Here is a 22,950-nt window from a genome sequence, read left to right as displayed (position 1 = left end):
CCATTGGTACCCCTTCCCATAATAGATGTACCATTTAACCGGTTTGCTATGGATCTAGTAGGACCCCTAATAAAGTCTGCTAGGGGACATCAGCATATATTGGTAATATTAGATTATGCCACCCGATATCCGGAGGCAATTCCCCTACGTAGCAACTCTGCTAAAAACATAGCAAAAGAGTTAATAGTCCTGTTTACCCGGGTCGTAATTCCTAAAGAGATCTTAACTGACCAGGGAACACCATTTATGTCCCAAGTAACAAAAGAGTTATGTAAACTACTAAAAATCAAGCATCTCAGAACCTCAGTCTATCATCCACAAACAGATGGTTTAGTGGAACGATTCAATAAAACCTTAAAAAGCATGTTACGCCGGGTGGTCGATAAGGATGGGAAAAACTGGGATTGTTTGTTATTATATCTGTTATTTGCCATTAGGGAGGTTCCCCAATCATCCACAGGCTTCTCCCCGTTTGAACTATTGTATGGCCGACACCCAATGGGCTTACAGGATATAGCCAAAGAGACTTGGGAACACGAGGTTACCCCATACAGAAGTGTAATAGAGCATGTTGCCCAGATGCAGGACCGCATAGTTGCAGTCCTACCTATAGTGAGGGAACACATGGAAAAAGCTCAAGAAGCACAGAAGAATACGTATAATAAGGGTGCTAGGGTCAGATTTTTTTTTCCAGGCGATAGGGTGCTAGTTCTGGTTCCCACCGTAGAGAGTAAATTCCTTGCTAAGTGGCATGGGCCATATGAGGTCTTGGAAAGAGTGGGAGAAGTAAGTTACAAGGTGAGACAGCCAGGTAGGAGGAAACCTGAGCAAATTTACCATGTAAACCTATTTAAGTCGGTGGTTTGGGGCACAAGTCCCAATAACAGTGCTCAATCCAATTCAGACTTGTTAACACTTGAATAGCTTAAATCCACATATCATGGTAACAGGAAGCAAATAAAGCCAAGAGGTAGAGTATTGGACCCAGTGCTGTGAAGTGCAGCAATGACACTGTGTGATATGATAGTCCACGTGTTGGAGTAAATAAAGGGTTAACATACCATCAATATGTATAACTCCGCCAAACAGGACATCTATGCTGCAGCACTGTACCTGGTCATCAAATCCCCATGTGAAGGAGAAATACAATACTCACAGGTAGCCGCTTCCTTTGGTGCGTGCAGCACGCTCAGAGTTCATGTAGAAGAGAAATCCTGGGATTGCAGCAGTGCACAGCCAAGTAGGAGAGGGGACCAGCAAGGTGTGGGTTAAAAATATATTTATTATTATTGCATAGTATAGGGATTGTCCTTTATCAAAGAGCTCTTTTTCCTGCCTTAAAAAAAATGCACACGTCTGGTGAAAAACATTGCAATCTTATGGTTCCATGGATTTCACAAAAACACGGGTAAGTCGTTTACCGACATTCTGTCAATTTGGAACAAACAGGTAGAGAAGTGGAGGTGCAGAAGAAAGAATTATAGTGAAAGTATATATGAAGTTATTACAGATGTAACAGGTATTATCGCACCCGCTGGTACGGATTATACTCGCCCCTTTTCCATGGGAATCTAATGCAGTTACAATGGTGGCAGTTCCTGCTGGCGTGTTGTGCATGTGCCGCTGCACCAGTGAGAGCAATGACGGCTGCTACACCTGTACATAGGTCCAAACAATAAAGTTTCAAGAGGTGTAAAGTTATATTTCCATTTTCCTACAGGTGTGGAATATCTTTGTCTCTGGCTCAACATCATTGCATGAAATAGGGATAAGTTTTTTGATAGGCAAAAAAATAAATAAACTACAATCGTCCCTTTTCCAGCCCAATGGCCTCCATCTGTCATTTGAAAAATCAAAAGTCACTTCACAAAGTGGCAGTCATTTCTGCTTTTCACTTTGAGAATCCCAAAGAGTTTGATTTCTAAAGAAAAAAATAAACTACTCACAAAAGTGAAAGAAACGCGAGCCCAGGAGGAATGTAAAACTGTATTCACTCTGTCAACTGTACAAAGTCAGCTTTAAGTGGAGACTTTCACAACAGTATAAGGAGAAAAGTGGACACCAAAAGTACATAATTTGTACCATTTTTCATCGTGTCAAAGTCAATATCCATCATTTTTTAAGACTCTTGCATATAAATACATAGCATTTTTTGTAATAATATTATTTTTAATAAAATGTGTAGATGTGCCATACAGTATACCTTGACCCAAAGAAAAATTGATGACGTATTAATTTCATGTTTTTGTCATCTTTTGGTTTTTCATCAATTACCATCTGTGTGGTAAAAATATATCCTTACTGAAGAGGACTCAACTACTGGACTATTTATAAAGCACTACTGTACTGTAGCTGGCTTTGCATCAATGCTGTACCTCCTTGAGTGGATTGGATATTTATATAATATATAAATGACCCATCAAGTATCCAAAAGAAGGATATCTTAAATTTGGTCAATAGTACAGTTTATGTGCCGTGTTAAGAAGGTTAACAAGAATGTAGCAAAGTATATATAACAAGACAAAAACGTGACAAAGGATCATATTTACCATGGGATTATTCACCAGAAAATGTAAAACAAATATATATTCACCGCACTTCTCCATGTAAGGAGCATGCTGCTGATGAAAGGATTGGCCATACATATACCCCTTCAGGATATATTTCACCGAACATTTGTACGTATTTAGCATAGGGACCTGCTATTGAGACTTATCGTGATGTTGGTTAGCAGGCTTGGCATTATTTGATCAAAGGATGTAGCCACAAGTCTCCTTTGTCTTACAGACTTAGGTTTTACTATGTATATTTATTTTCCCATTTATTGCTATCATAATGGGAGAAGCGCAGGGATTCACTTTCTGATTATTCACCAGAACACACCTTCTGGTGGTGGAAGTTGTCGTATAGCCCTTTCATATGAATGGTCCTTAAGTTGTGTTATAGTTTTGGGAGATGTCTTATGAAATAGTACTGCCAATTGGCTAAACAGAATTATCTTATTTTAATATCTTTAATCATTTTTAATTTTTGTATGTTTTTTTTTCTTCTGTTTAATACTAAAGAAATCGTTTTTTTCTAATTAAAAACGTATTTTTTTCATGTTTTCATTTTTCAATCTGTACAGTGTAATAATTAATCTGAAACCTCGTATTGTCAATGCACGCAGGCCATACCAGATAATTATAGGGCTGTTACATAATAATGTATCACATTATGGAATAAGTGCTTCAGATTGAAAAGTAACATTAGGAAGAGGGAATCCCTGCTCCAAAGAGCTTACAATCTAAGTGGAAAATTAAAAGAACGTACAGAGGCATTAGGGTGGTGTTCTGGTAAGTGCGTCTGCAAGGGGCAAAGGTCGATGTATGAGATGTACAGTATCAGCCATCTTATTTAGCAAGATGATGGCTATTTAGCAAAAGTATACAATTAGTCACCCACTCTTTGGTGTACTTATTCAGTAATACAGTATAACAAATAATTGTATACAAATCTGCATCATCTGCCTTAGATGCCTATCTTGTTTTTCTTTTTTTACATCTGTGTTAAGTTCATGGAATCATTGTAAATCAGTATTGCTGACCTGAGGAAGAGAGGAGAACACTCGAAAGCTTCTCTTATAATATCTATTGTTAGTTCAAATAAATAAGGTATCACCTAATACTGAATTGCTCATTAACGCTAGAAAAATCTAGCAATTTTCAAGGATGGGCATAATCCAGCAGCCCCTTATATCCAACATCTCTGTTACAAAATTGGTCACGTTTGTAAGACTATTGTGATTTTAAGCCATAAAAGAATCATGGCTATGATGGATTTGTAGCTTTCATGGCTTTATAGCTTTTCTGATTAAGTAAAATGGCCTAAACCTTAGGTCATTGCCAATACAGGTCATCAGAAGGATGACTGCACACAGAGCCGGGGAGAAGTTCCAAAACAAAACACGAATCATGGTGTCTTTGCTTTGCATACTACGCAGCAGATCAACCTAAGCATGTTACATAGTTACATAGTAGATGAGGTGGAAAAAAGACGTAGGTCCATCAAGTTCAACCTATGCTAAATTTAGACAATGTGATTGACTTAAGAATTCTTCAGTTAATGTTAAGTAGAAATAGCCATGCTAGTCCAGTTGCGATAGTGCATAGTAAATGAGTTCTATAATAAGAGGTGATACCTTTTTTTATTTGGACCAACAATTTATATTATAAGACAAGCTTTCAAAATTTCTCCTCTCTTCCACAGGACAGCAATACTGATTTACAAAATATTCTATAAGATAAACACAAATGTAAAAAAAAAAAAAATCAAGATAATCTAAGGCAGATGAGTAGAAAAGGAATGTCAGAGAGAAAGGTAAATATGTTAGACTAAATAAAAAAAGTATCACCTAATACTGAAGTACTTGGTTAATGTTAAATTATAAATCAGAACCGTGGATTTGGCCCTTTCAAATAATTTTATGGGATATTTTTTATAAGCAGTATTTTATCTGTGTTATTCACAAAAAAAAAATTTGTTATTTGCTATGATTCTTTGTAAAATCATGTTTCCACTTCCATTAGAATACGGGATTCCTTTCTTTTCAGGCTGAGAACACTGAGATTTCACATGAAAAATTACTCTTAATGCAATGAAAAGTAAAATGACCTGGTTGCTTCATCACTATTTCCTGAATTATTAATAAGGATGAGATCATCAACAATAAAAACAGGCGTTAGAAGAAAATTAGTCAGTTTAAGTAATTTGAAAAAAAAAAAAAAACTGGAACATGAAGTTGGTTACGTAGTTATTTCTCATCTCTAAACGATTCTAAAACATTACCTTTTTTTAATCTATACTGTATTTTAAAGGGCAAACAGGAGGACTTTTTATTATTTTTTTTATACATATTTATTACATTTTTCATCATCTGCCATTAATCACTCACAAGACAACCTGTTATGACGGAAAATGTTTTCCAGATGGAAGGTAATTCACAATCCCTAAAAAGCCACCTATTATCACCATAATTCAAGGCCATCAGTGATTTAGGCAGAGTAATATATTATTGTAACATAACTTTATTGAAATGATGGGAATGTTTGATATTTCTGAGGACAAGTATGTCTGTCTCAAAACCGACTAAGCCCACCTATATTTTATATTTCTAATCTAATCAAAGGCTCCTTTTGCTGTAATAAAAATGGCGCTAAATATTAAGTCAATTTCAATCTGGTGCTTCACGAGTTAATGTGATTACAGTTTGTCTTAAAAATACAAACTATTGTGTTTATGACAGGTCAAGACCCTTCCTGTGTCTGTGCTGATCTATAAAGAGGGCTTAATTGGGGGTGTGGGAGTATCACTGTTGGCTCAATAAAAACTGTAAGAGTCTTCAATTATCCCTTGCGCATCCCAGAGAAAGGTAACCAACAGCTCACCGCTTAGTGGGAGGACTTAATGACATATAAGAAATGATGGGCCTGCCAGCAATTTATAAGAGTAACAAATGGATAAAGATGTATCCACCAGTATTAGAACACTTACCTGGAAGATTTTGGGCTGTCTCACAGTAAATGCCTCATCATTTCTGTGAGATTCTTAATGGCCCATTGGATGGGCCATTAAGAATCTCACCGAAATGTTGAGACAATGTTGAGGCATTTACTGTGAGACTGCCCCAGAATTTCCCAGGCAAGAGTTCTAATACTGGAGTTCTAATAGAGGATAGTGGCTCCTCCAAAGCCCACCGTGGAACATCTCATATGAAGGAGAATATGTCTCAAACTATGTATATAGTATCAACCATGAAATATATCCACAGAAATACACAAATGTTCCTAGTTTGGAGTTCCTAATGGTAAGCTGTATAAGCGCTGGTTACCTTTATTACACTGACAAAATATCCAGTAAAATCCCTACAAATAAGTAGGAATACTGACATAATGTAGTAATTCACATGTGTGGTATTATGACCCAAACTGCTCAAAATACTGTTAGCATGTGGAATTGCAACAAACACAAATTGATACAATGTGTATAGATGGGTAGTGTGTTTAGTAACACTGCAAGTGAGAAGCAGGAAAAATAGTGCTGTTGGCGTGTACACATAATATGTAAACACTTGCAGTAGCCTGTTTCATAGGTTCAGTTATAGCCCATCAGACGTCGCAAAATATGCCAAATTAAAGAACATACAGGTAGCATTAAACATGCATATTGCCTAATATGTCGGGTGAGTGAATTGAGACCGAAAAGGGAAGGTAAGTAAATGCCAGCGCTTGATACTACCAGTAAAACCGGTGTATATCAGTCTCCTCGGTACACTGGAGCTCCTAGCATCACGGGTCGCCACCACCGACGTCAAAGGAGTGACGTCATCTAAAACCGACGGGCCGTTTCGCGTAGAAAGCTACGCTTCGTCAGGGCAGGAGTGGTGTTGAAAACTACTCCACTTCTTCCTTAAGTACCCCAAATCGCAATGAGAGAGGCTGACAAGTCCCTAATAATTAACTCATTGTGAGCTCTATGTTTGATAGAGTCTCTAGTATTTAATCCTCGCAAAGGAGGCTTACTTGTTTGAAGCTTGGCTAAACTCAAAATGAATTGAAGGTTGCTTGCAATCCTGGAAATATTATTGGTAATGTGGGAACAAATTTTACCAGACCACCAGGCATCACTACCACACTGTAATACCACATAATTACACCTAATATTCTGTAATAAAGGATAAACACCCTCATTTGTCATATAACTGTGCCAATAATGTATTTGTGCACAGTTAGTGCACTATGAAAGTAAGTTCGCAAAGAAGAAGGGGGGGGGGTAGGTGGCTCAGGCTGACTGAGATGATATAAAGCTTGATATAGGGGCCGCTAACCAAAATGCTGATGGCAAACTAAACTCCAAAGGGATATAGGAGTCAATGTGGGTGGGCAAAGATCTCTAAATGGAGAGGTAGGTAATGGGATCATGGGCCGGATGGCCAAACAACATCTCAGATGACACAGGGATGAATGTAAGGGCTCACATTCCTATATCATCATCCCTGTGTCATCAAAAAAAGTAAAGGTAACCCGCGCTTATACAGCTTTCCATTAGGAGCTCCTTCATATGAGATATTCTCCTTCATATGAGATGTTCCACGGTGGGCTTTGGAGGAACCACTATCCTCTATTTTGTGTCACCATCACCCAAGTTTTAATACACTTGTGTTTATACCCTACACTCCCTGTTTGTCCCTTAGTATGTATTATTAAACTCCTATTAATAACTCCTATATCAGCTGCTGCAGACGCAGTCTGTAAAATATTCTCTTTGACAAAGGGCGACGGCCCGAAACGCGTAAGAGTTTTTACATATCCCATGCGATGATGTCTACCATGGATTAAAGGACTTTTATTGATCAGTGTCTAGCCCCCTTATCTTCATTTGCTGTGCTCCGTTTTTCCCGTGAGGAATCATCTGCTATGTATTAATAAAGCTTTTTTGTTTTGTGTCGTTTGGCACAATAGGCTATAAGCCTGGGACCATTTTTCTGTCCCACCTATTGTTTGTCCTCATAGAGTGCAATTGTGGGTTTCTTGTCCAACCAGGATTTACACCCTGATTGGATTTATATGTTGGTATAGTAAACCACCCTCGTCTGTAGGTTAATGGCTCCCACTGTGTGGTACTAGACTATGGGTAGAGCTCAGATGTCCTGCCTAGTAACTTTGGGGTGCGGTAACCCCTAAGGTGGAGGAGTTCACTCATGATCCCTGGTAGGAGACCAGGAATTCTACAGGGGGAGGGGGGTGAGGCACAAAGCTCCCCCTATGTGTAGTGATCCGAACTCCTGGATGTGTGTGGCCAAGTGTGGTAAGATGGATGTAAACACCGGCCTTTCAGCGCTGTGAATGAAAGCTACTGTGATAGACTGAGGTCAGCCTAAGCAGGAACACTCGGTGTATGAGCCCAAACAGTCACACCTGCTCAGCACAGTGTGAAATATTCCCCTCAATAGCAGACTTAGTAGCTGCAGAGTAGAGTGTACCTAAGGTCTAAGTGAGTTGCTTAAAGACCCACAGACACACGGGTGTTATTGTCACCTGGAGTGTAGTGTACGCTTGGTGATGTGGGTACAGGGCCAGTCTGGGTATGACTAGTCCAGAATCATATCCTAAACAGTGTCAGGTGGCTTGTGCACAATCAGTATTGTACATGCAGTGCTGTAGCAGAAAGTCGACTGAAGGTGGATAGGCAGATACAAACGCCCATATAAAAAAAAAGGAAATTTGGCACCTAATATTACTAAGTGAACATAGAAAAACTATGTGAACTAAGTGTCCAGAAAATAAATAAAAGAAACTCCAACCATAAATAGTCCAATGGCAAGATGTAGCAAACCTCCAATGGGTCTCTTGAAAGTGGTCTCACAGCACATGGAAATTAAAAATAAAGAATATCACAGTAAAACATCATTCAACATGAAAAACACATAAATACACCAATAATAACCAAAATAGTAGAAAATAGATATAAAATAAATATGAATGAATACTAATACTAAAAAATAACCAATGAATAATAAACTACAATTAATACCAATATATAAACAAACACACGTGGCTAGTGAATAGCTAGAAAGACTAATACATTTAATATAAATAAAACAGACAAATGCCTTCACAAAGGGAAATACTGACATGGGGATTCACTTCCAGAGGGTTAAAATTAGAATCCTACTCACGACAGGGAAAAGTTGTACAAGCGTCCTGAACACGTGGAGGATCCAATCGCACCAACTCTGGATCAATACTGACAAGCAGCCGCCTTTGCCTAGTGGACACACACCTCAGGAACCGAAAACCAGTCCAGCTGTTCCAGCGCCACCTGGTGATGTCACAAGACTGCGACTGGAGACTGCAAGTGTCCAAATCGTTGAGTGAAAGAACTAATGAAAAGTATGACTTCTTGTGTATTCACCCACAGTCTCTACAACGGAGCAGCTAATAAAATCAGCTAGGGCAAAATATCATCATGCAGTGTACAAAACACTACCACCCCATGCATGTTTGTATTCTCTGGGGTATGGGAAGGGAAGAGACTGGGTTAAGTTCAATATTACCTGTTAAAGATAGTAGCAGTATAAGTAGAAATTTGAGTAGTTGTTTGCAAGTTGTAAATTTGTGATGTTTGCAATTTGAGTGAGTTGTGGTTGATATACTGTTTTTCAGAGTTCTCCACCAACATTCAGTAGATAATGCAAGCCTTTGAGTAATCCAGGGTGTATGATGATATTGGGGGGTGGCCAGGAGGGAGGAGTTTGCAATGAATAAAGATAGTAACATTTCCATGAGGCCACAGTAAATAGAGAGTTGAGGTAAGTAGCAGGTTCATTATCACAAATGTAGATAACTTTGCATGAAGCTATGGTACGCTGGTTAGTGTGTGCATTGAGTACACAGCAGATGTGTGCCTTTTACTCGCCACTGAAAGTGTGCTGGATTTGGCAGTGTAAGGCCTCGACATGGTCAAAAGGACCATGCTGAGCCACGCTGAGGGGAAAAATTATCCCTATCAGCACGGCTTTAGACGGCACTTCCGCATGCTTCCACAGGCGTGCGGAGGCGTGTGGAATTTCAGCCAACAGAGAAAATTAAGTTTTCCCGCTGAGGGAAGCACAGGGCCTGTCACGTGACTGCCAAAAGACAATGGCAGTCCGTGATGTCGGCGCCGTGACCTGGCGCGCTAGCCCCGCCTACCGCTCCGCCACAAGCCCCGCCTGCCTCCCACCCGGCACACAAGCGTGCTCGCTGATGCTCATGCAGGGGCACGAAAAAGCTCCTGCTTGAGCAGGAGAGCATGAGCGTCAGCGCTGCTCAGCGCTCTTCCCTTCACCATGCCCGTGACCTTAGGGTCTGTTCAGAGATAGCAGAGGGATTTGGGGGGGGGGGGGGTAGGGGGTGGGAGAGACAGTTGTGTGCAGACCAGTGTTGGGAGAGACTGCAGTAAATAAAGCATACAGTGGGGTTAATTGTGAAGGCTAACAAGCAAGGGATAATAGTGTTATCTGATGAGCTCACCGTTTGTTGCCTTGTGTAGAAGAATTTGCAGAAAGATCCACTCCAAGTCCACCTGTAGTCCAACTAAAGTCTAACTACATATTCACTTAATGATTCCCACTCTACGATGCAATGCTTAGACCCTGCAATGCTTCTGTACCTTATTTGATAGTCAGCTGTATCATGGTCATGCATTTATTGTTCTAAGTGTCATACAGAAGATTAACAGCAACAGTTTGGGATGCACTCAGCCCTTTCTCAAGCACTATTTTTGTTCAAGGCATATTTGGTGTGCTGCCAATATGGAAATTAGCTTTTGTTTGTCTCTCTTGGATTGTGCTGTATGTGTAATTTACACTGAGGCAGAATAAGCTTAATGATTTCCTATATGTATTTAGTCCTTTGCATACTTCTTCACACATGGTATTTTTTTCTGCAGTAATTTCTGCTTTTTCTCTCTCATGAACTATGATCTTCATTTTCAAAGACTATGGAAAACTAATAAACAGAAGCTAAGTGGTAGGTTTCTTCATTTAAGATAACAGTGACGGAATCAACAAACAATTGTATCCTGCACAATAAGCCAATGCCTCGTGACTTTACAGATCAGTCACTCTAGGACAGAGGAACATAAATGGGTGTTACCTTTCCTACTAGTGTTATGTCTTTTAATTTATAATAATAAGAAAAGCTAGACGCCCAGTGAAACCGAAATTAAAAGGGCAGTAATATAATGTTTTTACAGTGATGATATTTACGTATTGGCTAAGATTTAAAAACAAAAACTTTTTACTCAAAGTTATATATCAGGGGTGGTCAAACTTAGTCCACAAGAGCCACCAACATGCCAGTTTTCAAGGATATCCCTGCTTCAGCACAGGGGGTGATTGAGGCGTCTGTGCTCAAGCAGGAATATCCTTAAAACCTGGCACACTGTACAGCTCTTTAGGACGCAATTTGGCCACCCCTATTATGTAAAGAAAAAATATTGAGAAATGCGTCTTTCAAATAATAATAAAACATAGATAGTGTAGTTTATTTGGTACTTTATAATCCAATGAACTATATCACTGAATATTTACAGTCTGTCTAATTATTCATAAACCTTTTAAAAAGATTATATTACCTCAAACACATTTCACTTAGTTAACTTATTCAAATTATTTGAAAGCACAAAAAGCTGAATAGTACAAAATGTCATGTTTAATAAATGAGCACACAGTGTCACCTTTTACTTTATGTCCATTTTAACAGGGACCCCTGTGAGCATATGCCTGTCGCATTACACAGCTTATCAGCATAGTCGGGTTAAAGAAGTCCATAGCCAGTAAAACCTACTCACAGACAGTTCTTTCAATGTTTTTACTGTTTAGTACTTTAGTAGTAAATGTGTCCCAAATCACACATATTAGAATACAGCAGAAGACTAGCTAGACAGCTAAACTATGTTCTTACTTACATGATCTCACATACCATTAGCTTGGTGAAGTAATACTCTATGCCTTTAACAGGTTATAATATATCCATGTTTTGAAATGGGACAGATCTCAATACGTGACTGTTGAGAATATATTACAAATGGAAAAAAAAAGTAATCTTAGCTGTACAAGAGACCAATATTTCAAAGTTCCCTTGCCAATTTGAAACATGGTATGCTTTAAGCCCTACAGCGGCAATTCAACACATGAGACATAACCATTAATGCACTGTTTCATTTTCTTAGAAAAATAAAAGAATGAAGGAAGATTTACAGAACTGATTTTTTTTTTTTGCAATGACTTACCCTTTTGTTAGATAAGAGCTGTGCTATGTTGATATCTTCAATGTATATTCAGGGCCACCAAAAGCTTCCCTGGGGCCCAGGACTAGAGTGTCCCCCTCCCCCCATCTCCTATCGGTGGCCATGCAAGTCCCCGTCTCTTCCTTTTACACTCTTCCCCACTCGCTTTCTCTTACACTCCCTTCTCTTTCTCTCCCTCATTCTCTGTCCCTAACTCCCCCGTATTTATCCCCCAGTCACTCTCCCCCTTGTATTTACCCTTTTCATTCTTTCCCCCTATAATTTACCCCCCTAAGTTAACTCCCTCCCTCCTGTATTTCTCACCTCCCCGTCACTCACCCCCCCAGTCACTCCTCCCCTTGTATTTCTCCCCGTCACTCTCCCTCTCTGTCAATTTCTCCCTACCCACACTCCCCCCTGTATTTGTACCGCCAGTCACCCTCCCCCAGTATCTCTCCCCAGTCACTCTCCCTCCTATACTGTATTTCTATCCCCAGTCACTCTTCCCCCTGTATTTCCCCCCTCTCTTTCTCTTCTACTCTGCCCCCTCACTTTCTCTTACAACCACCTCACTTACTCTCTGTCCTTAACTGCCCCCTGTATTTCTCCCCCCCTCTATTTATCCCCGTCACGCTCCCCTTTTATTCTCACCACTTGTATTTTTCCCCCAATCACTCTCCTCTTTGTATTTGTCCCCAGTCACTCTCCCCATGTATTTTGTCCTCCAAGTCCCTCTCCCCATGTATTTATTCCCCCAGCCACTCTTTCTCCGTATCACTCTTCCCCCTGTACTTCTGCCCCCCCCCCAGTTACTCCCCCCTCCCCCACTCAGTCACTCTCACTCTGGAATTTCTCTTACAGTCACTCTCCCCCCCTAGGGTCTCTCCCACCCAGTCACTTAAACTTTCAGCATTTGCCAGCTGGCCGGACCCCCCAGAGCCACCAGGCTCAGGACACTTGCCCTGGTTTCCCCCCCTGTTGGCAGCCGTGTATATTCTTCAGTGGATGACAGCCTTTCACACTTAATTATGACCATAATTAAACAATTGGCCATTATTAACTAACATTGGATATCACTCTTTAGAAAATGTACCCCTAATAATGAGGTTAAGGGGCAAACTTACAGTACCATGTAGTAATCTACAAGGTGTCATGGCCAGAATTTATGGTGCGGTATGGCAGATGACATACTACCATTATTATTAAATTTCATTGAATTTATGGAAATTCATGCACATTGCCATAAGATGTACCTATGGCCGCACCATGTCCACATAACATCTTGAGCATGACATCTACTAGAACAGGGGTGTGCAAACTTTGTGCACTGTGCCCCCCCCCCCCGCCTGCCAGCCCTTGTGCTCACACCCCCACTCCTTACCTAAGATCTGGCATCAAATGATACGCGGGGTCACATGACGTCACATAACCCTGTGTCATCATTTGACACGTGTTGCCATGGTGACGCATCACGTCACATGACCCCACTACGTTATTTTACTCCGCGTTGCCATGGCGACGGGTCGCCAAAGACAAGGTAGGAGACACTGCAAATGCCTCACGCGATCCCCCGGCATTTCATTTAAATGCCTTGGGGATGGGTGCAGTGCCACTAACCGCTGCACCCCCCCTGAAAAATCTTGCGTCCCCCACTTTGCGCACTCCTCTGATAATATGTTTGGCTGTTTCTACCTCCACAATGCTCTCCGAGCATGCTCAGTCAGCGAGGTGCTGACTGTGCATGCGTGACATTTGTCCCAGTTTTTGGCAGGACAAATCTTGTCTCCCTAGTGAGATGGCATCTGGCATATAAAAGGCTAGCACATTTTTCTAGGAGAGATCGTGTCCTGCGATCCTGTGGAGCACAGGACATGATCTACAATGGCGTGGAATGAAAGAAGGACTCCTCCCTTTCCATGATCAGTGACCGAGTGATCCCATGTGATCCCAAGTGATGGAGTGGCGGATGTCACAGCCCCTCCGGCACTCAAAGGGTTAAGTATCACCAAAGGCATAATTCTAAATCCCCAGACAATTCAGCAGTTTCCATGTGTCTTTAGTGAATAGAAACATATTGCTTTAAAAGTGAAGGCCTAAAATGAGGGATCATGATGATATCCCCTCCATTACAAGATATCTGCAGAAATGCTCCTATTTGTCTGTATTTCTTCTTGCCTTAATAAAAACAATTGTTTCCATATTACATCTGTACTGGTTATTATTCCAATAACATATTATACTTATGATAAAAGAATGTAAAAGTGGTTTGTGGGGTGTACAGTAGACGTTGTGGTCTTGAAAAAAATGTTCAACAACATCTAAGGACTTAATTCAGCTTAAAATCTGCAACAAATCTATCTTTTATTCCATATTGTTTCCATGTGTTACCAGAAATGTGAGACTATTGCATCAAGAAAAGCCATGGGTCACAATTCAGGAAGATAACACACAATTGTGTACACCTTTTCTGAAATAAGAAATGAAGATAAGGGAAAACCTTTCTCTTTTTTTTTTTTTAAATCAGCACCGTATTTAATTGGTTTCTACTTAATTACAGAATGCTTTTATTTAATTTCAGAATGATTATGGGATTAGCACAAGGACATGTTTGTTATAAAGTTTGGTTGGTATTCACAGTGATCTATGTTTTAAGCTCCCTTGATTATATTTGTCTCAAACGTAGCGTAAGAAAACCATTTGTCAAGTTGGTTACATATGATGTACCTTGTTATACAGACAGGCTTCAGGAACTCAAGTTTGTCGGGGTTTTTATTACACCATGAAAAGAGAAAAAAAATGACTCGCCCATAGACAATATTTGTTATAACCTATTATAATATATATATATATATATATATATATATATATATATATATATATATATATATATATATATATATATATATATATATATACAGTGTTCGACAAATCACCCAAAAATCTACTCGCCCAACCAAAAAATCTACTCGCCACCTAGTCCCGCCCCCAACTCCGCCCCTAGTCCCGCCCCCAACTCCGCCCCTAGTCCCGCCCCCAACCCCACTTTAAAATAAAATATATAAATAAAATACATTTAATAAATTCCTAGTCAGAACAACACAGGGAGAGGGGAGGGTGACACAGGGAGAGGGGGAGGGTGACACAGGGAGAGGGGGAGGGTGACACAGGGAGAGGGGGAGGGTGACACAGGGAGAGGGTGACACAGGGAGAGGGGGAGGGTGACACAGGGAGAGGGGGAGGGTGACACAGGGAGAGGAGGAGGGTGACACAGGGAGAGGGGGAGGGTGACACAGGGAGAGGGGGAGGGTGACACAGGGAGAGGGGGAGGGTGACACAGGGAGAGGGGGAGGGTGACACAGGGAGAGGGGGAGGGTGACACAGGGAGAGGGGGAGGGTGACACAGGGAGAGGGTGGGTGACACAGGGAGAGGGTGGGTGACACAGGGAGAGGGTGGGTGACACAGGGAGAGGGAGGGTGACACAGGGAGAGGGAGGGTGACACAGGGAGAGGGAGGGTGACACAGGGAGAGGGAGGGTGACACAGGGAGAGGGAGGGTGACACAGGGAGAGGGAGGGTGACACAGGGAGAGGGAGGGTGACACAGGGAGAGAGAGGGTGACACAGGGAGAGGGAGGGTGACACAGGGAGAGGGAGGGTGACAGAGGGAGAGGGAGGGTGACAGAGGGAGAGGGGGAGGGTGACACAGGGAGGGGGGGAGGGTGACACAGGGAGGGGGGGAGGATGACACAGGGAGAGGGTGGGTGACACAGGGAGAGGGTGGGTGACACAGGGAGAGGGTGGGTGACACAGGGAGAGGGTGACAGAGGGAGATTGTGGGTGACACAGGGAGAGGGAGGGTGACACAGGGAGAGGGTGACACAGGGAGAGGGAGAGAGGGTGACACAGGGAGAGGGTGGGTGACACAGGGAGAGGGTGGGTGACACGGAGAGGGTGGGTGACACAGGGAGAGGGAGGGTGACACGGGGAGAGGGAGGGTGACACGGGGAGAGGGAGGGTGACACAGGGAGAGAGAGGGTGACACAGGGAGAGGGAGGGTGACACAGGGAGAGGGAGGGTGACAGAGGGAGAGGGAGGGTGACAGAGGGAGAGGGAGGGTGACAGAGGGAGATGGTGGGTGACAGAGGGAGATGGTGGGTGACAGAGGGAGATGGTGGGTGACAGAGGGAGATGGTGGGTGACAGAGGGAGATGGTGGGTGACAGAGGGAGATGGTGGGTGACAGAGGGAGATGGTGGGTGACAGAGGGAGATGGTGGGTGACAGAGGGAGATGGTGGGTGACACAGGGAGAGAGTGGGTGACACAGGGAGAGGGAGAGAGGGTGACACAGGGAGAGGGTGGGTGACACAGGGAGAGGGTGGGTGACACAGGGAGAGGGTGGGTGACACAGGGAGAGGGAGGGTGACACAGGGAGAGGGAGGGTGACACAGGGAGAGGGTGGGTGACACAGGGAGAGGGTGGGTGACACAGGGAGAGGAGGAGGGTGACACAGGGAGAGGAGGGGGGTGACACAGGGAGAGGGGGAGGGTGACACAGGGAGAGGGGGAGGGTGACACAGGGAGAGGGGGAGGGTGACACAGGGAGAGGGGGAGGGTGACACAGGGAGAGGGGGAGGGTGACACAGGGAGAGGGGGAGGGTGACACAGGGAGAGGGGGAGGGTGACACAGGGAGAGGGGGAGGGTGACACAGGGAGGGGGGGAGGATGACACAGGGAGAGGGTGGGTGACACAGGGAGAGGGTGGGTGACACAGGGAGAGGGTGGGTGACACAGGGAGAGGGTGGGTGACACAGGGAGAGGGTGACAGAGGGAGATGGTGGGTGACACAGGGAGAGGGAGGGTGATACAGGGAGAGGGTGACACAGCGAGAGGGAGAGAGGGTGACACAGGGAGAGAGAGGGTGACACAGGGAGAGGGAGGGTGACACAGGGAGAGGGAGGGTGACACAGGGAGAGGGAGGGTGACACAGGGAGAGGGAGGGTGACACAGGGAGAGGGAGGGTGACACAGGGAGAGGGTGACAGCAAGAGGGAGAGAGGGTGACACAGGGAGAGAGAGGGTGACACAGGGACAGGGAGGGTGACACAGGGAGAGGGAGGGTGACACAGGGAGAGGGAGGGTGACACAGGGAGAGGGAGGGTGACACAGGGAGAGGGAGAGAGGGTGACACACTCACACTCACTCAGACACACTCACTCAGACAAACTCACAATCACAGTCTGTCACTCACACACACAAACACTCACCCGTAAGGCAGGGGGTCGCACATGGCAGCGGGGGCCTCCGCACGGCAAGAGGGCCTCTGCAAGGGGCCGCGCCCCCTCCAGAGTGGGACGCCGACGCCGCAGTATTCACTGATAGATGTAGAAGGGCCGGTAGGGGATTTCCCCTGCTTAGAGCAGGGAGAGGCTCCGGTAGGGGATTTCCCCTGCTTAGAGCAGGGAGAGGCTCCGGTGAGGGGATTTCCCCTGCTTAGAACAGGGAGAGGCTCCGGTAGGGTATTGCCCCAGCTTAGAGCAGGGAGAGGCACCGTTAGGGGATTTCCCCTGCTTAGAGCAGGGAGAGGCACCGTTAGGGGATTTCCCCTGCTTAGAGCAGGGAGAGGCACCGTTAGGGGATTTCCCCTGCTTAGAGCAGGGAGAAGAGCCAGTTAGGGGATTTCCCCTGCTAACAACTGAGCTGGCCATCAGGGGTTTCCTTAACAGCTGACAGATTGGCAGACTGTCCGTAGAGGCGGCACACCGACGCCGCGTGGGGTGAGGGGGGGGTCACGGAGGCCGGGAGAGATTGGTGTGAGGGTGGGGGGGTGGCGGATGGCCCGATGCGAGGGGGGGGGCGGATGGCCCGGTGCGAGGGGGGGCGTGTGGCCCGGTGCGAGGGGGGGGCGGATGGCCCGGTGCGAGGGGGGGGGGCGGATGGCCCGGTGCGAGGGAGGGCGGGTGGCCCGATGCGAGGGGGGGGCGGATGGCCCGATGCGAGGGGGGGGCGGATGGCCCGATGGGAGGGGTGACAGATGGCCCTGCAGGGGCCTGAGGCAGACAGGGATGGAAGCTCCTGGCTGCCGGAAGGGGGAGGAGTAGAAGCGCTGAGAAGGGAGGCCACTGCTCAGAGAGCCGGAGGCGGGGTAATCTCCCCCAGCAACATGAACCCGCCTTCGGCTTTTTTTTTTTTTTCTCCAGCGCGAGCGCGGGAAAAGCAGCAGCGCGAGCGCGGGAAATTTAAAAAACACACGTGTGCTGCTTGGGCCAATATTTACTCGCCTGGGGGTTAAATCTACCCGCCCCGGGCGAGTAAATGTATATAATTGTCGAACACTGTATATATATATATATATATATATATATCAATTAATTGCTCCCTTACACCCAAATGGTCAGTCCCCAAGTCACATGCTAATACATGAAGGGCAAAATAGCTTGATACACAGATGCTAAAGGATGCATGATTCCCATGCCTACCTTACACAAACAAATGACATCGGCATCATTTCATCTATTGCCTCTTAGTTCCTATCCACTACCACTCAGAAAGTCAATTCAATGGGACTTTCCATGCAATAATGCTCAATTGACACCATCACACTTTATTGAATAAGCCCCCCCAGACCAAAACTATTTAAGACTGCGGCCAAGTTGTTTAGAGGATGCCAAGACAAAAAGCTTACATACCTGTGAACGGAGTCCAACTCTTATAAAGGCACAAACTGGATCAAAAGCTCCAGTTCCACAAGCCAAGAGATGGGTTCTATTATAATGATGAAGCACACGGACAAAATTTGCACATTCACCCTGTAAATAAAGCAAACCAAAATAATATACCTATAAGAAAAATGTACTGGGAAGTAATACAATGCATACACAACAATTAAGTATGGAAGAAAAGATTATGTGAATACCCACAAAGATGGGTTCCTCCGATACATTTTTTTAACCCTTCCATTTGTCTTACACAGTGGGAATGGGGTGGAGGTCCCTTAAGACAAATGCAACTATATTCAGCCATGGGGTTCCCAAGATACTTACAAGTGAAGTTACTGGGTTCAAATCTTCCTCAGGGATAACAAAATGGCTGCCATATCCCAAGATAATAGGGAGCTAGCAACATTATCGGTTGTGGCTTCCTACTGGATAGCCTTTTAAATCTCCTCTAAAAATCAGGAAGCAATACCAGTAATATCACCAGTATTGGTTCATGGCAGTTAAAGAAGCAATTAGGTTAATGGAAGTTGAGGGAGCAGTTGAGGTAAATGGTAACAGTCGGGGCAGTGTTTAGGGAATGTAGGGAGAAAGGGAATGGCTAAGATGACAAGGAGAGAGAACGGCTACTTTGGGGTCTGTAAAATGTAACCCTTAGTCAGTCATTTAAATATATATCACTTGAACAAATTAATATATATAATATATATATATATATATATATATATATATATATATATATATATATATATATATATATATCATCACTTCTATTGATTACATATGAAGTTATGAAATGATTACTGTATGTTATGTTGTTATGAAAAATGGAAAGATAATGCTTACACGTGTTCTTCCTTTCCTGTAGCAGTCATCAACTTGCTGGTCTGTACTTGGCCAGTGTATCTAAATGGAAGAAACAGGTAAATTCGTCAAATGATAATATGCTCCATCTTACAATATTATATGCAAGATAAAATGCAACCAAAAATCTTAACAGTACATACAATTTGTTTCCTCCATATACTATTCAAGCTACATGTACCCTACAATATACAGAGAAATAATACTGATTTTCCATTAGAAACAAGTAATTTTTGTTATACGGCATATCTGTAAGAAGCAAAATATATTTCAGCAGATTTGTTTTATGGCTATTGAGAAACAGTACCATGAATATACTTATAAAGGATGTGCAAGAGTTAATTCTGAAATGATCCCCTTTATATATTAAAGAGACGGTGGGTGGAAAAAAGTGACAAAAAACTCCACCGTACAGTAAATAAAAATACCACTTTTGGTGCATTTGCATGTCTCAGAGAGGTCTGCAACCCTGTCTTTCCCCATTATCACTAAGCAAGCAGTGCTTCCACTGCAGCCAGGGATTCTGGGAAATGACATGCAAATGAGCGCAGTGTACTTCTTATCCATTACCCAGAATCCCTGGCTGCAGTGGAAGCACTGTTTGCTAAGCGATAATGGGGAAAGACAGGGTTGCAGACCAGTCTGAGACATGCAAATGCACCACAAGTAGAGTTTCTATTTAATGTATCCCTTTATATATGTAATCGTTGACGTGTTGTTTATCTTTCCTATGATTAACATGATGAAAGGGGTCAACACTGAAGTGAGAAAATAATTATTGAAGTTGTTTCAACAGAAACAGTCACAGTGATGTTGTTTATACTGCATACATTTCTACATAGCTTGCGGGCAAGCCACAATATGGAAGAACAGAAACCACACCTAGAGTGGTAAAGGCATGATGCCAGAGTCATTCATCATAAGGCTTAGCACACAGCCCACAGTCAATGTGGTTAGGATTTCTAGAATTACCTGTTCCTTGATAATTGTTCAAAAATTCCAGTTACATATGAAGCTTTAAAAAAATAAATGAATAAATCTGTGCATGAGAATGTTAATAAAGATGTATGGAAAAAAACACATGTTATTCTATCCATGTGTAGCGGTCATGTAAAATGCCTACAGTCATCTCTCCTGTTGGCAGTAAGGCCTGGTAAGTGTGGGCATGCCAGCAGTAATCATGGAGGTTTTCCCTCACACCCTGGTGGGGTGCTCTGTGTATGGCTGGGACTGGTCACATGCTCTGACTCCATGGTTAGTGATGTCAGAGATGTGTCAGCCTCAGAAGCTTACATAAGGCACAGCACTGTGTTGCAAAGTTAGTTGCTGGAAAGTTGCTGTCTAGTTAGTAGTTGTTCTGCTGAGGAAGGAGTTCCAGCTCTTGTCAGAGCTGAGGAAGGAGTTAAAGTTCTATCAGAGTGTCAGTTATGTTATAGTAACTCCATGGGAGGCTGTGTCCAGGGACCTGGCACAGGACAATGATTCCTGCGGGAATAAGTGAATCCCTGATCTGGGTGACATACCTAACTAAAGGGAGCACTGGCGAGATGAGCGGCTGAAGATACTCCTTGTGGAGGGCAGTTGCCCTGCCGTGTCAATAAAGATGAGTTCAGCCAGAAACCCTCTCGTGTATCTATCTGGAATGAGTGTACAGAGAGGAGCACCACGGAGGAGTTCCTCGCCAGGATCATCCCCTTGCGCACGCAGGGACCCTGGTGAGGTGGAGGCGCTGCACTGGAACTAGGTGAGACTCAGCACACTACCTCAGCTGCCTGTCTGACGGGTTCTCCCCACACACCATCATGCGGGAGACTCAGGAGTCCTGTAGCCAGCAGGTGCACCATCAGGCATATTCTCACTGTAATGGGGTCCGGTTAGACCACAGGGGCCAATGTGAGATTGGGTGGGTCAGGCCGGGCCAGAAACACCGTTACATTTGGAGGCGAGCTGCTGAGATCAGATCCGTCAACAGGACAGGCTTTTAGCTAGGTCACTGGGAAACAGGGAGAGTGTCTGCTGCCACTTTTTGCTGCGTAGGGACGGACCTAGGGGTGGTCAGGGGGCTGACGGGATATTGTCAGTTCGCAGGGACAACCTAGGGGCCTGAAGGGAGTGAGGGGTCTGGAGCGGGCTATAGCTGACCGAGTCACCTTGAGGCAGTGCTAGTTGGTAGGATGCCAGAAGGGACAGCCTGTTAACTTGGTCAGGAGTCCTGGAGAGGGTCTGCGCTAGGCTGACCAAGACAGGTAGACGCCCCAAGTACTGCATGGCAGAGCCAGCCAGAGTACCTAGCCATTCCAGACACTCACCGTAGGGAGCACAGACTGGGAGGAAGGAGTCACAGCAGACACTGAGAGAGTGAGCCTAGCCTGAGGTAGTGCAACACTGGGTCACACCTAGATAAGGTACACATGTGGTGGTGCATCTGAGCTAATCTTTATTGTACCGGTGTGGTGGCTGCCCCGCAGAGTGGAGCCTCATGTACGACAACTGTTATGAGAGAGTGGAGGAGCCGCGTGGCGCGGAGAACGTAAAATGGCGGACAGAGGCTGATGGGGAGGGCACCCGTGGCGTGCAACCCACTGAAGAGCAGACTGTCGCCGAGTTGTCATTGACCAGGCTGCTCTGGAGCGGAGCGAAGGCTATGGCTGCCCCGTTTCTATCCTGTATGGGACAGCGAGGGGCCACCTTTGAAGAGTGTGAAGAAATTGTTATAATTGGGGGAGAACCCCGTGAGGAGAGCAAACAGATGGACTTTTTGGGCTCAAAAGTCAACCAAAATGGCGGTTCCCGCTTGCTAGGGAAACCGCATGGGACAGTTACAGAAAAAATGGCTGCTGCAGGACTTGCACAGAGCTGGCCGGGAATGGCGCGAACAGCAGAGCCCCGCCCTGAAGGGGGGCATGGCGCGAAAGCTATGGCTGCGCCGGGATGGACAGTGACTAATTCAGCCCCTGTGCTGAGTCAACCGTTGAGTCTATGGGACCCTCCCCTGATTTCTACCAGGGGGAGTGACTTTCAATTATGGCCTGTGGGGATGCACCCACTGGGCCCAGGGACTGATATCCAGACGGCGCCACTACAAAAAGTAGTTCCGGCCGTGGAGGTGATTTGCAAGCAAAGGTACCTTGTGCAAAAAGCTGCTGCAAGGAGAAGGCGGGAACTAGCCGCGGGAAAGGACTCCAGCTCTGGGGAGGAGACTGGCGCGAAAACGCAGACCGCGCCCACCAGGACTGAGAGAGGTGCGGCCTTAATTAAGGGGCATGATATTCCCCTGTGGGACCCGCCCATTATTGCAACCCCTGGGGGCGGGTTCCAACTCTGTCAGAGAAGGGAGGAGCCGAAGCAGGGAGTGGCGGATCCAGCAACTTCCACCAGTCAGTTGCGAGGAACCACAGAGAAGGAGAGACCTGTACAGGAAGTGACTCCTGTACCAAGAATGGCCTGCTCCTCCACTGTGGGCACTATGGTCTCCACCCAGCCCTACTCAGTGCCCGGCGGGGTGCTGGTGGTGAGGGTGGCCAATACAGAGACGGTGGTCGGGCTCTGCCTACAATGCGGGCTG

The 22,950-nt window shown here is 44.7% G+C and overlaps 1 protein-coding gene across 2 annotated transcripts in view; it reads right to left on the bottom strand.

Annotated features, from left to right (window-relative positions):
* The window catches only part of SEMA3E (semaphorin 3E), a 253,192-nt gene that overhangs the window by 104,562 nt on the left and 125,680 nt on the right, over nucleotides 1-22,950 (bottom strand). For both annotated transcript variants that reach the window (XM_075599557.1, XM_075599558.1), the window contains exons 3-4: nucleotides 19,368-19,427; nucleotides 18,495-18,614 (exon numbers count right to left, since the gene is read on the bottom strand). In XM_075599557.1, coding sequence (XP_075455672.1) covers nucleotides 18,495-18,614; nucleotides 19,368-19,427 — 180 coding nt within the window. The remainder of the gene's footprint in view (nucleotides 1-18,494; nucleotides 18,615-19,367; nucleotides 19,428-22,950) is intronic.

This window comes from Ascaphus truei, chromosome 5 (assembly GCF_040206685.1).
Source record: "Ascaphus truei isolate aAscTru1 chromosome 5, aAscTru1.hap1, whole genome shotgun sequence".
Lineage (NCBI taxonomy): Eukaryota > Metazoa > Chordata > Amphibia > Anura > Ascaphidae > Ascaphus > Ascaphus truei.
Note: the sequence above shows the minus strand (reverse complement) of the source record. Positions and strands in the feature narration are given on the sequence as shown.